The sequence below is a fragment of the Notothenia coriiceps genome, unplaced genomic scaffold (assembly GCF_000735185.1).
Source record: "Notothenia coriiceps isolate Sejong01 unplaced genomic scaffold, NC01 NC01_scaffold00037250, whole genome shotgun sequence".
Classification (NCBI taxonomy): Eukaryota; Metazoa; Chordata; class Actinopteri; order Perciformes; family Nototheniidae; genus Notothenia; species Notothenia coriiceps.
In genome coordinates, this window is record NW_011369951.1 from 14,326,714 (window position 1) to 14,340,645 (window position 13,932).

The window sequence follows — 13,932 nt, forward strand, 5'->3', positions numbered from 1 at the left end:
AAGTAATATATAGTAATATATTTTATAAATTTACCTTACCGATGTACAAGATGAAAATGGGGTTTTCGAAGTCGTGGTGTGGGAAGGGGGGCAAGGTTCGTGCTACTTACCCCGTTCTCTGACCTTTTGCTGGTCTTAGAGAAAAAGGAAAAATTTCCTTAACAGGGTGTAAATGTGTAGCACTTTGGGACCTCTACTTGTGGTCAGTATTTATTATTGGCCAATTGGACGAAGGCATTAAAACCCTATCTTACAGGATACCTTTTTTACCTGACGTACGAGATCTTAATTTTATAGTATAAAAATAGTTTACAAACAATTTGAAGAACAAGATTACTGATATTTGTCTGCTGGCTAAAATTTATCAATTTTGGGGTTACTTTGACTTTAACAAAAAACTTTCAAAACTCTTAAATCTTTGTGAATTATACTTATACTGATAACTTCGACAACCACACACACCCACACAACACACAACACACACACACCACACACACACCCACACACACACACACACACACACACACCCACAACCCCACCCACCAACCCAACCCAAACCAAAAAAACCCCAAACCAACCAAAACAAACAAAAACCACCCAAAACCACCCCACACACCACAAACAAAAACCAAAACCCAAAAACCCCCAAAAAACAAACCCAAAAACCCCAAAACCAAACACCAAACCACCCCCCGGGGGGGGGGGGGAAAAAAAAAAAAACCGGAAAAATGGGGTCCCCAAAAAAAAAAAAAAAGGGAGAAAAAGGGGAAAAAGGGAAACGTTTTTTCGGAAAAAAAAAGGGTTTAAAAAAAAAGGGGTTTGAACTTGGTTTTTGGGGGAACCCCCAAAACCCCTTGGGGTTGTTTCTTCCCCTTTTTTTTTTTATTTTTTTTAAATCCTCCCTTTTTTTCGGGTTCTTAGAATTTTTCGGGGGGGACACCCCCAACCAACCCAAAAAAAAACAAAACAAAAACCACCCCAAACCAAACCCACAACCCACAAACAACCCAACCAAAAAAAAAAAACCACCCCAAACCAAAAAACCCAAACCCCAAACCACCACCCCACCCATTGCATTGGTTCTCAAAAAACCCCCATAAAAAAAAAAAAAAAAGGGCAAAAAGAAAAAACGCAAAAAAAAAAAAAAAGGGGGGGGGGGGGTTCGTCAAGGAACCCAAAAAAAAAAAAACCTTTTTCCCAAGGGAAAAAGGAAAAAAAAGGGGGGGGGGGGGGGACCCCGGGGGAGGCAGTCCGGCCTCCCCCGGAAAAAAAAAAAAAAAAAAAAAAAAAAAAAAAAAAAAAAAACCCCCCCCCCCCCGGGGAAAGACCGGGGGGGGTTTTTTTGGTTTTTTTTTTTCAACTTTTTTTTTTTTTGGGCAAGGGGGGGCAAAAAAAAAAAAAAAAAAAAAAAAGGAAAGGGGAAGGTGGGAAAGGCGGTCAAAAAAAAAAAAAGGGGAAAAAAGGGGGTTTTTTTGAACGGGGGAAAGGGGGTTCCCCTTTTTTTTCCCCTTTTTGCCGGACCTTTTAAGGGGCGGGGGGGGACTTTTTATTTTTTTTTTGTTTTGGTTGGTGCGTTTGTTTTTTTTAACCCAATTTTTAAATTTTTTGGTTTAAAAGTTTTTGTTTTGGGTTTCAATGGAAAATTGTTTTTGTTTGGTGTGGTGTTTTTTGTTTGGTTTGTTTTTTTGGGTGTTGTTGGTGTGTTTTTTTTGGTTTTGTGGTTGTGTGTTTTGTGGTGGGGTGTTTTGTTTTTTGTTGTTGGTGGTGTTGGTTTGTTTTTTTTTTGTGTTTTGTTGTGGGGTGTGTTTGTTTTTGTTGTTTTTTGTTTTTTGGTGTTTTGTTTTTTTTTGTGGGTGTGTTTTTTGGTTTTGTATTTTTTTTTTTTGGTGATGTTTTGGTTTTTTGGGTTTGTTTGGTTGGTGGTCTGGGTGTTTTGTGGGTTGTTTTTTTTTTTTGGTGGTGATGTTTAGGTTGGTGGGTTTTTTTGTTGGGGGGTGTTGTGGGATAGTGTTGAGGTGGTGGTTGTTGGTGTGTGTTTTTTGTTGTTGTAATGTAGGTGTTTTTTGTGTGTTTTTGAGGTGTGGAGGGAATGAAAATATCCAAAAAAATAAATTATCCCCCCCAAGGGGGAACCCGGGGGGGGGGGCCCCCCTCCAAATATTTTGTTGTTTTGAGGAGACAGCAACATGAAAGTATATGGTTTTGAATGGTGATATACTTTTTTATTTTTTTGTGTGTGGGGATTCATGTGTGTGTGTAAATTAAAAACGCCGGCTATTGTTCGGGTGTGTACTATTATGCGGGTCCTGGCAAAGATATAAGGTTTAAAATGAATGTACGTTGGCGAAAGTGAAGAAATTAAGAAACTCTATTTTGGAAAAAGATAATATAATAGTATTATTATATATATATTCTCTCTCTCTGGGGCCCCCCGTTAAAAAAAAAAAATTAAAAAAAAAATTTGAAAGGGTGGTGGGGGGTGTAAAAAAACGAAAAAAAAAAACGGCCGAAATACCGCCGGTATTATATATCTCGTGTATAACCTTCCTATATAAAATATATATATATATATATAAAACTCTTCAAAAAAAAACCCGGAAAAAAAAAAAAACTCTGTACCCCTTTCCTTTTTTCCCCCCCTTTTCCCCCCGGGGGGGGCCCCCTTGAACCACCCCCCGCCGGCCCAGGGGGGAAAACGTTTCCCCCAACCCCCCCCCGCACCCCCTAGGGGGTTTTGTTTTTTTTTTTCCCCTTGGGTTTCCCTAAAAAATAAAAAAAAAAAAAAAAAAAAATGAAAAAAAAAAAAAAAACCCCAAATTTTGGGGAAAAAAAAAAAAAAGGGGGGGGGGAAAAAATCTCAAAACCCCCCCCAAAAAAAAAAAAAAAAAAAAAAAAAAAAATAAAAAAAAAAAAACAAAAAAAAGGGGGGGGGGGGGTGTAACCGTTAAATTTCCCCCCCCACCCCGACCAAATTGGGGAAAATGGGCATTTTTAACGGGGGGCCAAAAAAGAGGGGGGGAACCAGAAAACCCCTCTTTCCCCGGGGGGGGGGCGACCCCTTTTTGACCCTTTTCCCGGGGTTGGGCGGGGGCGGGGGGGCGGGAAAAAACCCGGGTTTTTACGGGGACGGGGGGGGGGGGGGGAAAAAAAGGGTTCGTTTTTTGGCAAATTTTTTTCCCCCCCCTTTTGGCCCCCGTTTTTCTCCCCCTTTTTCAGGGTTTCTCCTTTTCAAATAACTTCCCCAGGCCCATTTTGAAAAAAACTCCCTTTTTTTCTTGGGTTGTGTCTTTCCCTTTTTTGGTAAAAAAGTTTTTTTTGAGTGGGTTGGAAAGGTGGGTGTGGGTGGAAATGGGTTTTTTTTTAGGTCGCGGGGAAAAACCCCTTCCCAAAAAAAAAAAAAAAAACCCTCTTTTTTGGGGGTTCCCCCCCCCTTTTTTTTTAAAAAAAAAAAAAACCATTTTTTTTGGAAAGAAATTTTTTTTTTAAACCACCCCCCAGGGGGTTTTTTTTTGGGTTTTCGGGGGCCTTTCCAGGGCAAGGGGCCCACCCCCACAAAAAAAAAAAAAAAAAAAAAAAAACCCCCGGGGGAAAAAAAAAAGAAAAAAAAAAAAAAGGAAAAAAAAAAAAAACCACAGGGGGGGACCCTTTCCTTTTTCCGGGTTTTGTTGTTAAAAGGTTTGGGTTTGGGGAAAAGGGGTTAAAAAGGGGTATTTCGGGTGCCAATTTTTAGGTGGGGTTTTTTAATTTTCCACTTTTTGGGGTTTGGGGGGTGCCCAGGGGTTTTTCGGGAAAATAAAAAAAAGGCCCATACCCCTTTTTTAAAACCCCTTTGCCTTGGGGTTTGGGGGAATTTTTTTTTGTCCTTTTACTTTACGTTTTAACAAAAAAACCAAAAAAAAAAAAAAAAAAAAAAAAAAAACCTTTCGTTTAATTAAAAAAAAAAAAAAAAGGGGGGGTTTAGGGGAAAAGGAAAAAACATTTTTTACTTTTTTTTTTAACCAAACGAAAAAAAAAAAGTTTCACAAAAAAGGGAAATTAAAGTAAATCCGGGGGGGAATGGGGGAAAACAAGGCCTGCATCTTTTTTCCCCCCCACCAAAGGGGTCAAAAAACCCCGTTTTCGGCCCGGGCCTGTAGGGGGTTTACCTTTTTGGGTTTCGATAAAAAACCCAAGGGCTTCCCGCGTGGGGGGGGGGTTCCCCCCCCAAGTTTTTCCCCCCTCCAAGGGTGGGGTTTTCGGGGGAAAAAAAAAAAAAAACAATTTTTTTTTTTTTCGGTTTGTTCCGGGGGGAAAAAACTTTTTGGGGCCCTTGTTGTTTTTTGTTTTTGGTTTCAGGAGAAATTACTTTTTTTCGTTAAAAAGGGTGTGGGTTTTCCGGAACGGTCTGGGGTGGAGCCGGGGGGGGGGGGGTTATTGGGGAAAAAAATCTTACCTTTAAAAAACATGTTTAAGGGGGGGGGGAAAAAAAAAAAAAAATTTAAACAAATTTTACCCCAAGGGTTTAAAAAAGGGGGGGGTTCAACTTGGGAAATCCTTTTTCCGCAGGGGGTTTTTTATTTTTTTTTTTTTTGGGGGTAAATTTACAAGGAATTTACATTTTTTTGTTAGGTTTTTTTTTTTTTTAACAATGGGGAAAAAAAAAAAAAGGTTTCCTTTTTCCCCTGGGAAACCCTTTTTTTTTAAAAAAGGGGGGGGGAAAAAGGGGAAAGCAGGGGGGTTTTGGTCTTTTCAGAAAAAGGAAAAAAAAGGGGTTTTTTTCGTTGGGTTTCAGGTGGGTTTCCAGGGGGGGAAAGGGGTGGCAAGTGGAACCGGGGGTCAGGGGGGGGTTTTGGGAAAAAAAAAAAACCCTCGGGGTGAAAAACCCCACCCTTTTTGGCGTTTTTCCTTTTTTGGGGCTTTCGGTGGACTTTTTACCTGGGGGTCTCCCTTCCCTCCAATATTTTTGGGTTTTTTTTGGTCCGGGGAAAAAAAAAAAAAAAAAAAAAAAAAAAAAAACTGGGGATTTTTTTTTAAGGGGGGAAAAAAAAAAAAAAAGGTGAAAAGGGTTTACCCACCCAAAAAGGGGATCCGTTTTCAAACTTTTTTCCTTCTTGCAACCCAAAAAAACCCAACCAAAATTTTGGGGGAAAAAAAAAAAAAATACCCCCTTCCCTTTCCGGGGTTTCAACCGGGTCCCCACCCCCAAAAAACCCCCCCCCCCCCCCCGGGGGGTGTTTTTCCCTCTTTCGGAAAAAAGGGGGTCGGGCTGGGGCAAAAGAAAAGGGGGGGGAGGGGGGCCAAGGTTTTCTGGGCCTCCTTTTTTTTTTTTTCCCTTTTTAAAGAAAAAAAAAAAAAAACCCCTCCCTTTGGGTTTTTTTTGTTTTTTTCGGGAAAAAAAAAAAAACCCCCAAAAAAAAAAAAAAAAAAAAAAAGGGAAGGACACCCCCTTTGTTACTTTTTTTTTCGTTGGGGGTAGTGAAACAAAAAAAAAAAAAAAGGTTGTTTGGGGGGTTGGGGGTCGGAAAAAAAAAAAGAAATGAACAGGGAAAAAAACTTTTCCCAAAAAACCCCTTTTTTCGGGGGGGCCCAAGATAAAAAAAAAAAAAAAATTTTCCAATGGGGTTTTTTATTTTTTTGGGCCCTTTTAATTTTCCCCCTCTAAAAAAAAAAAAAAAAAAAAAAATTTTATCTAAAAACCAAAACAAAAAAAAAAAAAAAGAGTTTCTGGGTTTTTTTTTTGGAAAAACACCCAAAAAAGGGTCTTTTTTTTCTCCCCGGGAAATTTTTCTTTTTTTCGGGGAACCAAAAAAAAAAGGGGGGAACCACGGCCCTTTTTTTTTCCGGGGGGCCCCCCCGGAGGGGGGACGGGGTGGCTGGGGGAAAAGGACCCCCCCCCCCCCCCTGGGGCCCCTGCCCCCAAACCGAACGGAAACCCCCCCTTTCCCCTTCCTCCCCCCCTTCCCGGGGGGGGGGTGCCCTTCGCATTTTTTTTTCCCTTTTTTAAACCCAATTCCTTTAAAATAAAAAAATGAAAACCCCCCGACCCCCCCGAACCCTTCTTTTCCGGGGGGGGAAAACCCTCCGAAAAAAAAAAAAAAAAAAACGGGGTTTTTTTTACTTTTTGGTGTTTCTGGGGGGAAGGTTTCCCCTTTTTTTGTCCTTTTTACCGTTCCGGGGAACTTTCCCCTTTTTTTTCCCAACCCCCCGTTTTTTCGGTTTACATTTTTCCTTTTTGAAACCCAGGTTGTTGTTTTTTGGGGTTTTTTTTTAGGGGGAAAAAAAACTTTTTCCCCTTTTTTGTTTTCAAAATTCGGTATAGCTTTTGGGGTTTGAAGGGGTATTATATGTAATTGGTTGGGTTTTAAAAAAACTTTTTTTTAAATACCCCGAGAAATAAAAACCGGGGGCTTCGGGGGGGTTTTTTTTTAAAAAATTGTGGAAAAAAAAAAAGGGGGGTTTTTTTATTTTGTTTTTTACCCCTTTAAAAAAAAAAAAAAAAAACCCCCCCCGGGGTCCCAAAAAAAAACCCCGGGGGGAAAAAAAGGGTTTTTTTGGGTTTATTTTTTGTTTTAGAAAAAAATTACAGTTGTTACAAAAAAAATTTTAATTTTTTAATTATTTAAAAAAAAAAAAAAAAGTAAAATTTTTTTAAATTTTTTTAACCTGGAAAAAAAAAAAAAAAAAATTGGGATTTTTAGGAAAAAATTTTCCTAAAATTGAATTTCCTTATTTCTTTTAATTTCTTACCTTGAAAAAAAAAATTAAAAAATAGGGGAAAAATTAAAAAAAAATATCGTTTCGTTTTGTTCCCAAAAGGCCTTTTTTCAAAAAAAAAATTTTTGTTCTAAGTTGTATTACGGGGGAATAAAAAAAAAGTTGTTATTATCGAAAAAAAAAAAAAAAAAAAAAAATTGTTTGGGCTTGTAATTTTTCACTTGCTCTTTAAAAATTTTTTGTTTATTGGTTTTTTGTCACTTTCCTTTTTTAAAAAATCTTTATAAAAAAAAAATTTCCTTTTTTTCCCTTTTGGGAAAAAAAAAAAGGCAACCTTTGAAAAAAATAAAAAATTTTTACTTCCAAACAAAAAAAAACCGAAAGGGCTAAGAAAACAAGGTTGCACCTTACCCCTCTGGTTTATCTGATGTTAAAGAAAAAAAAAATAAAAAAGTTGGTAAAAAAAAAATTGCAAAACCCCCAGAAAAAAAAAATCAGGGGGGTCGGGTTGCAAATGCGACGGAACCCCCGGCCGAAGGGCCGGGTTCGGTCCCCCCGAAAAAAGACTTTTTCCGGGCACCGCTACAACCCGGGTTTCGAACACCAGGTTCGGGTTCAACACAACAAAGTCCTTCCCACACACCAACAACCGTTTTTTACAAGCGACGGACCAACCCCTGTTTGTGGGTTTGCAAAAGTGTGGACCATTTTCTTGAAACGGACCGAAAGGGCGGGAAAGGAAGGACTTTTGGAGGACGTTCCAGGGCCGTCCAAAAAAGGGCAGGAAAAATTTCTAAACCTCTTTTTGTTTGGTAAAAAAGATTTTGTTAAGAAAAAACCGAGGTCTATTTAATTTGCGGAAAGCCTTGGATTTAAGGGGTTGTTTTTTTGTCTCCGTTCTGTTTTTGGTTAAAAAAAGCTTGACTTTTAAGCAATTTTTTGGTTTTCAAAAAAAAACTTTTGGAACACAAAACCTTTTTTGGGTTTTTTTTTTTACGGGGGAAAACTTTTTGGAAAACTTTTCGAAAAAAAAGGAGGGGTAGGAAAACGTAACAACTTCTTTTTTTTGGGTTCCAAAAAACGTTTTTTTTTTTGCGAAAGGAGGAAAAGAAAAAATTTTGCATTTTTTTGGCATTTTTTTGAGGTACAATTTCGGACAGCGGAAAAAGTTGTATTGCCTGTATTACTTGCATTTGAACGCTGTGTATTGCACAAGACTGCATATTATTATTGACTGTAATTTATCAGGAAATATTTAGTTATTAAACAAATGTACGCCACCTTTAAGAAAAAATCTGGTCTTTTTTTAGGGAGGCTTTGCTTCGTTCACCACCTTAACTTACCTTTCATTTGTAAACCTTTAAAAAGTAATAGATAAGTGTTACGTTTTCCCTAAAAGTCGCTCGAGAAAGACAAAACGTGATTTAAACTAAGCCTACAGCATACAGTGTTAAAAAGTCAATATTTGCCCCTTTTGTACTTGAACCTGTCATATCCACGCATTGTGTGAAGGGGAAGGGCTTGACCGCTTTAAGGATATCTATAAAAAGAGAATAAATATTCCCAGTGTTGTCCTTATATTGTTACCGCATAACGAGGTTAATTCTTAACGCACTATATACACTTTATCGTATGTGACTGCTACAGTATATTGTGTCATATAAATGTAAAGATATATTTTTGGTTTTGACTTCATTTGTTGTATTGATTATTGAACTTGATCAGGGGGTGTCATACAATGTTTCATAATATAAATAAATAAAAGCATGATGAATCCGTCTTCCTGTTGGTGCTGTGTCTTTATGTGTTTGTACGGTGGCCAACAGGTGCCAACGCGCTACAACAGCCCGAAACATTTTCATTATGAGAAACAGGCTGCACTTTCACAAGCGGTGCAAATGTAAAAATGCAAACGTGCCAAAACACATGCAAGTATAGAAACATGCACAGGTTTTACTAGAAGCGTTGCAAACGGAAAATGTTTTGGTACATTTGTGTTTTTATAATTGCATCGTTTTTGAAAAGTGCGAAGAAAAAAAAAAATGGACACAATCAAAAAAATAAAGGGAGAAAGTTTAGGTCTGAACAAGAACATTTTATTTGTTTCCCACCCGGAAAAATAAACAAGTTTAAAATCATAAACAAGGTTGGAAACATATATCGTGTTGCTATTTTTTATTTATTTACATACTGCACCAGTGTATGGCTGGAAATAAAATGGATAGACATTAAGCTGCTACTGTAATCATAAAGAGATAACATTCCATTAAAACTATAAACATGACCAACATTTCCAGGCTAAAGTTATCAAATAGATCCACACAGGTATACTGTTTATGTGTAAAGGACTAGAAAATCACTTTTTTATAGTAAAATAGAAAATATATAGAGGTACAGTATACATACAGTAATGTTGGCCTTTTGATGCGTTCAGGGATATTTACACAGAAAGTGGGTGCAGTCGCCGTCTGTGCCATTTTGCTTCCCCAGATCAGCAAAATAAATGGCGGAAGCAAAGCAGAGGCAGACAGAAGCTGCAGCACGTTTTTCAGACATCGATTGATCGGGTCTGAGGCAGTGGAAACAAACTGCCAAATGGAAACAGTCGTAGCGAGTGGCACAGGGATGCAGGACGTGGGGAAGTCTGTTTTTCTTTCCACTGTCACTGAACGCAACAATGGAGCCGTGTTTCCATAGAAATGTCAAGAAAAGCTGACATTTCACACAAAAAAGGAATAGGCATCCAAGAAGAATCTTCCATCATCTGGTGTGGAGTTAATTTGCCTCCACAGAGCGTAGTTTGGACAGAAGTAAGTGGCTGTACTCCTCCGGGTAACAAAAGAAATATTTAAATGTCTCTCCTGGTGACAATATAAATACATGTCAGCAGAAACAGCTGATCAGTCATGTGACTTAAATGTTTGCCACAACTTATTCTACAGAGGAGTTTACATTTAGATGTTATTCTCGCTGATTATAATGATTGATTCTTGTGCTGCAGGAGAGATTTCGGAGCGTTTAAAGATGTTCTGCCCTTTATTAAAACCTATGGATTCAATTCCTTACGAAAAACTGTTTCTTCTTATCCCTGCATGTCTAAGCCATCAGGCTAATGGGGACAACTTGCATCTTTTACAAAATATCCGAAGCCTTTTAATCTCCTCTCAGACCTTTACATACACAGCAACATGCGCAAAATACTTTAATAAAGTAGAAAAAAAATCACAGGTCATTATTTTGGCATATTAGTCACACAGTTGTATCAAAACAGGCTTGATTTGAGTACGATAGGATGAATTAGAAAAGGCACAGGGTATCAGAGTCCATTGAGCCAGTGTAACAGCGGTAAACACCTTTACGTAGAATAATAAATGTCACTAGTGAGGCCTGAAGAGGTAAAATATTACTCTAAAGGAGAAGTGGTAGTTTGAGCCCCAGAATCGGCTGGTTAATGTTGTGCACTGCATACAATGTATAAGAAATCAAGGGCTTAGGAAAATGTACGTTCCCTTTTTTTTTAATTAAAGTAATCTTGTTTCATTTGTATACATTTGAGTTTTGCCTTGAGTATAGGAACACAAAATCTAAACAATGCTGCAGAAGTGGTACATTTAGTTAAGTGTAACTGAATAGCTGACTCTTCATCGTTAAGAAAAATATCTTGAATTCAAAATTTAGAAATATATTTTTGATTGTTTTTAATCACACTTGTTTATGTGTAGTCTAACTAGTGGATTTATTTATGCTTATAAGACACTTTATTAATGCTTTATAGATCAGTTATATGCTTTTAAATATTGCTAATTCATCAATAGATGTTTGTTATGTTTTTGCTTTCTAATAAGACGGGAACAATTCAGTTATAATTGTACTAGATAGATTTTAGGAGAGCTTTCGCAACCTGGAAACACAAACTAACTGATCTATAGAGCATTAGTAAAGGATCTGTTAACCGTGAATAACTCCAGTAGTTATTGAACAAAAAAGATGTCCTTTATAATCACCGTTTTACTAGAAAGGGGCACTTTTTCTGGTTTTAAAAGAGGCGCCACATCAGAAATGAGCTGTGTGTGTGTGTGTGTGTGTGTGTGTGTGTGTGTGTGTGTGTGTGTGTGTGTGTGTGTGTGTGTGTGTGTGTGTGTGTGTGTGTGTGTGTGTGTGTGTGTCTACATGAGGGACTCCAGGCTCTCAGCGATGTTGTTCTGACCCAGCGGCACGGAGCCGTTGGTCTCTGGACTCTGCAGCGCTCTCTGGTCCTCCTGGCTGCTCACCAGGCTCAGCACGGCGCGGTACAGATACTGGTACTGCTCCTGGGGAGGAAACACTGCAACAGTCAGGGCTTCACAGCTTTATCATAAAGAACATTACCAGCTTCTTCTCTCTACAGTCTGAGGGTTGTATATCTTTGGTTGTTATTCATTTCTGTCCTTGTTTGTCAAAGCTAAGTTAGGTAGGAAGGAGTAAGGACTAAGGCTGTTTTCACACGGTTCATGTAGTCCAGAAAAAAAAAAAACAGGTTAGGTGTGAAAGCACATTAGTGTGTGTGTGTGTGTTTTGTGTGTGTGTCCAAACTTACTATATCATTAAACACCCCAGGCCTCATGAGGTTGGTCATCCGTGCCACCTGGTAAACATCCACTGCTCCGTCTTCCTCCAGCTGACTGCACAGAGAGGTGAGGGCACAGAACAGCCCTGATGTCGCTCCGCCCAACCTACACACACACACACACACACACACACACACACACACACACACACACACACACACACACACACACACTGTCACTGCTGCTTCTTTTTCTTAACAATATGTTTATTAATTTTTCATTCTTTTAAACAACAAGACACACCATACCTTACAAATACTTACGACAACAAAACATTANTGAGTTGCATCCAAAGAACACCATACCTACTGTGAAACATGGGGGTGGAAACATCATGCTTTGGGGCTGTTTTTCTGCAAAGGGACCAGGACGACTGATCCGTGTAAAGGAAAGAATGAATGGGGCCATGTATCGTGAGATTTTGAGTGACAACCTCCTTCCATCAGCAAGGGCATTGAAGATGAAACGTGGCTGGGTCTTTCAGCATGACAATGATCCCAAACACACCGCCCGGGCAACGAAGGAGTGGCTTCGTAAGAAGCATTTCAAGGGCCTGGAGGGGCCTAGCCAGTCTCCAGATCTCAACCCCATAGAAAATCTTTGGAGGGAGTTGAAAGTCTGTGTTGCCCAGCGACAGCCCCAAAACATCACTGCTCTAGAGGAGATCTGCATGGAGGAATGGGCCAAAATACCAGCAACAGTGTGAAAACCTTGTGAAGACTTACAGAAAACGTTTGACCTCTTTCATTGCCAACAAAGGGTATATAACAAAGTATTGAGATGAACTTTTGTTATTGACCAAATACTTATTTTCCACCATAATTTGCAAATACATTCTTTACAAATCAGACAATGTGATTTTCTGGATTTTTTTCTCTCATTTTGTCTCTCATAGTTGAGGTATACCTAGGATGAAAATTACAGGCCTCTCTCAGCTTTTTAAGTTGGAGAACTTGCACAATTGGTGGCTGACTAAATACTTTTTTGCCCCACTGTATATCCTCCGGACAGAGCTAGTGTAATACTAACTGAGTCCTAAAAAAGCGTGTACTTGTACTGAAATATTTCCTGTTTTAAATGATATTCATCATCATCATGCAACCTTATATTCCCAGTGTAGTGCTTTGTGTTCCTGTAGTTCAGCAAATTCAGCGTCTCTTGCTGATGTGTCTACGTCTCCCTCGTTTCCATGTTGGTTTAAAAGAATAATATATAATCTCATTGTCCTTTTGTTTGTTTTGTTCGTTGGTCATATGAGTGGCTAGTGGTATAACATCACAGTGCCTCCCGAACATGTTTAAAAGTTTAAAGTGAAAAGGTTAGGTCTACTCCGCTCGCTGAACAGGTGAAGTCAATAGATTGCGGTTGCTGTTATCCTCCTAAGACGGACCAATTTCTGTTGATAACGTCACATTCCCATTCACCATTATAGAGAAGGATTACGTTCTTCTTCTGACTTCTGTCATCATCCTCATCCTCATCACCATCATCATGCAACCTTAGTCGAGAGACCTCAAACTACAGTCATTCAGCATTTCTGGTTGCTCATGGCTGGCACAAGATTTCCAGACTGATACCAGTGGATCCAGGAGATCTGTGAAGGTTAGCTTCAGACCCCTTGAAGGATTCCACAGGATCAGATCTAAAATACGTTCACATTTGGCGCAGAAAAAGTCACCAGCAAATCTTGACTGCCATTGAATTAGGCGCCTGCTGAGCCGGATGTTGCCATACATCTGCTGTACCTTTTAGATGGTTCTTCCAAGATAGATGTTGTACCCTACAAAGGAGGATAATATGGCACCAGTTCAGACAATTAGGGATTTGAGCCTTGCGGGTCCAGGTCTCAGAGCCAGACATGAAGATAATCCTGAACAGATCGAGTTTCATTTTCCAATTAATTGCAAGCAACCCAGGCTTTAGCCTTTCAAGTCTTTCCAGGAGTCAATGATGACTGATCCCAGGTTTGATCCCAAGATCCATTTATTGCATACATGTTTAGGTCTGTGTCGTTTGAGATTCTACTCAGTTTTCCATGTGTTGCAGTAAAGCCCAAGAAAGCAACATAATTTTGGTGGGCTTCAGCGTCTCTGACGCTGGAAGAAGGGATGCTAGGTACACATCAAAGTCTAGATCCATGATGTGCATCGCTGGTATTCGGGGGTACGAGTGCCTGGTTGTTGCTTGATCCGTAGTCAAGTGTTGTTGTTAGCATCCAATGACAGACAAAGAACATAGCTGTGACAACAATGACGTCCCATCAGCAGGGACTTTCGTGGGAGAAAAAGGTTCCCATTTCTGATTGGCTGGTCGGATTGCAAACCACGCCCCGTAAAACTCCCCAAAAGTTTTGTCAAGCCGCCTATAGCGACAGCAGGAAACAAACAAAGTCGCTGAGAGGCTGAGGTCGGGCCTGTTAGATCTTGTGTGACAAGCTACAAAAAGGTACTTGCTGAGATCAAAAAACTCTGTTGAAAAATAATGTGGTTTAATGGAAACTGGGATGATCAACTTATTCTACTTGGACATGTACATTGTTATATTAATCAAAGCATTCATTAAAACGTGCGGTCAACTAAAAGTACAACGGCCCTGTGTCACCCTCTCTTCCACACACACACCTCACGCAGGT

The 13,932-nt window shown here is 39.3% G+C and overlaps 2 protein-coding genes across 2 annotated transcripts in view; one reads left to right on the forward strand and one right to left on the reverse strand.

Annotated features, from left to right (window-relative positions):
• The window catches only part of LOC104967141 (di-N-acetylchitobiase-like), a 15,219-nt gene extending 5,413 nt beyond the window's left edge, over positions 1 to 9,806 (forward strand). The window contains exons 7-8 of the mRNA XM_010796557.1: positions 4,710 to 4,771; positions 9,695 to 9,806. Coding sequence (XP_010794859.1) covers positions 4,710 to 4,771; positions 9,695 to 9,806 — 174 coding nt within the window. The remainder of the gene's footprint in view (positions 1 to 4,709; positions 4,772 to 9,694) is intronic.
• The window catches only part of pik3cg (phosphatidylinositol-4,5-bisphosphate 3-kinase, catalytic subunit gamma), a 113,325-nt gene that overhangs the window by 18,982 nt on the left and 80,411 nt on the right, over positions 1 to 13,932 (reverse strand). The window lies entirely within an intron of this gene.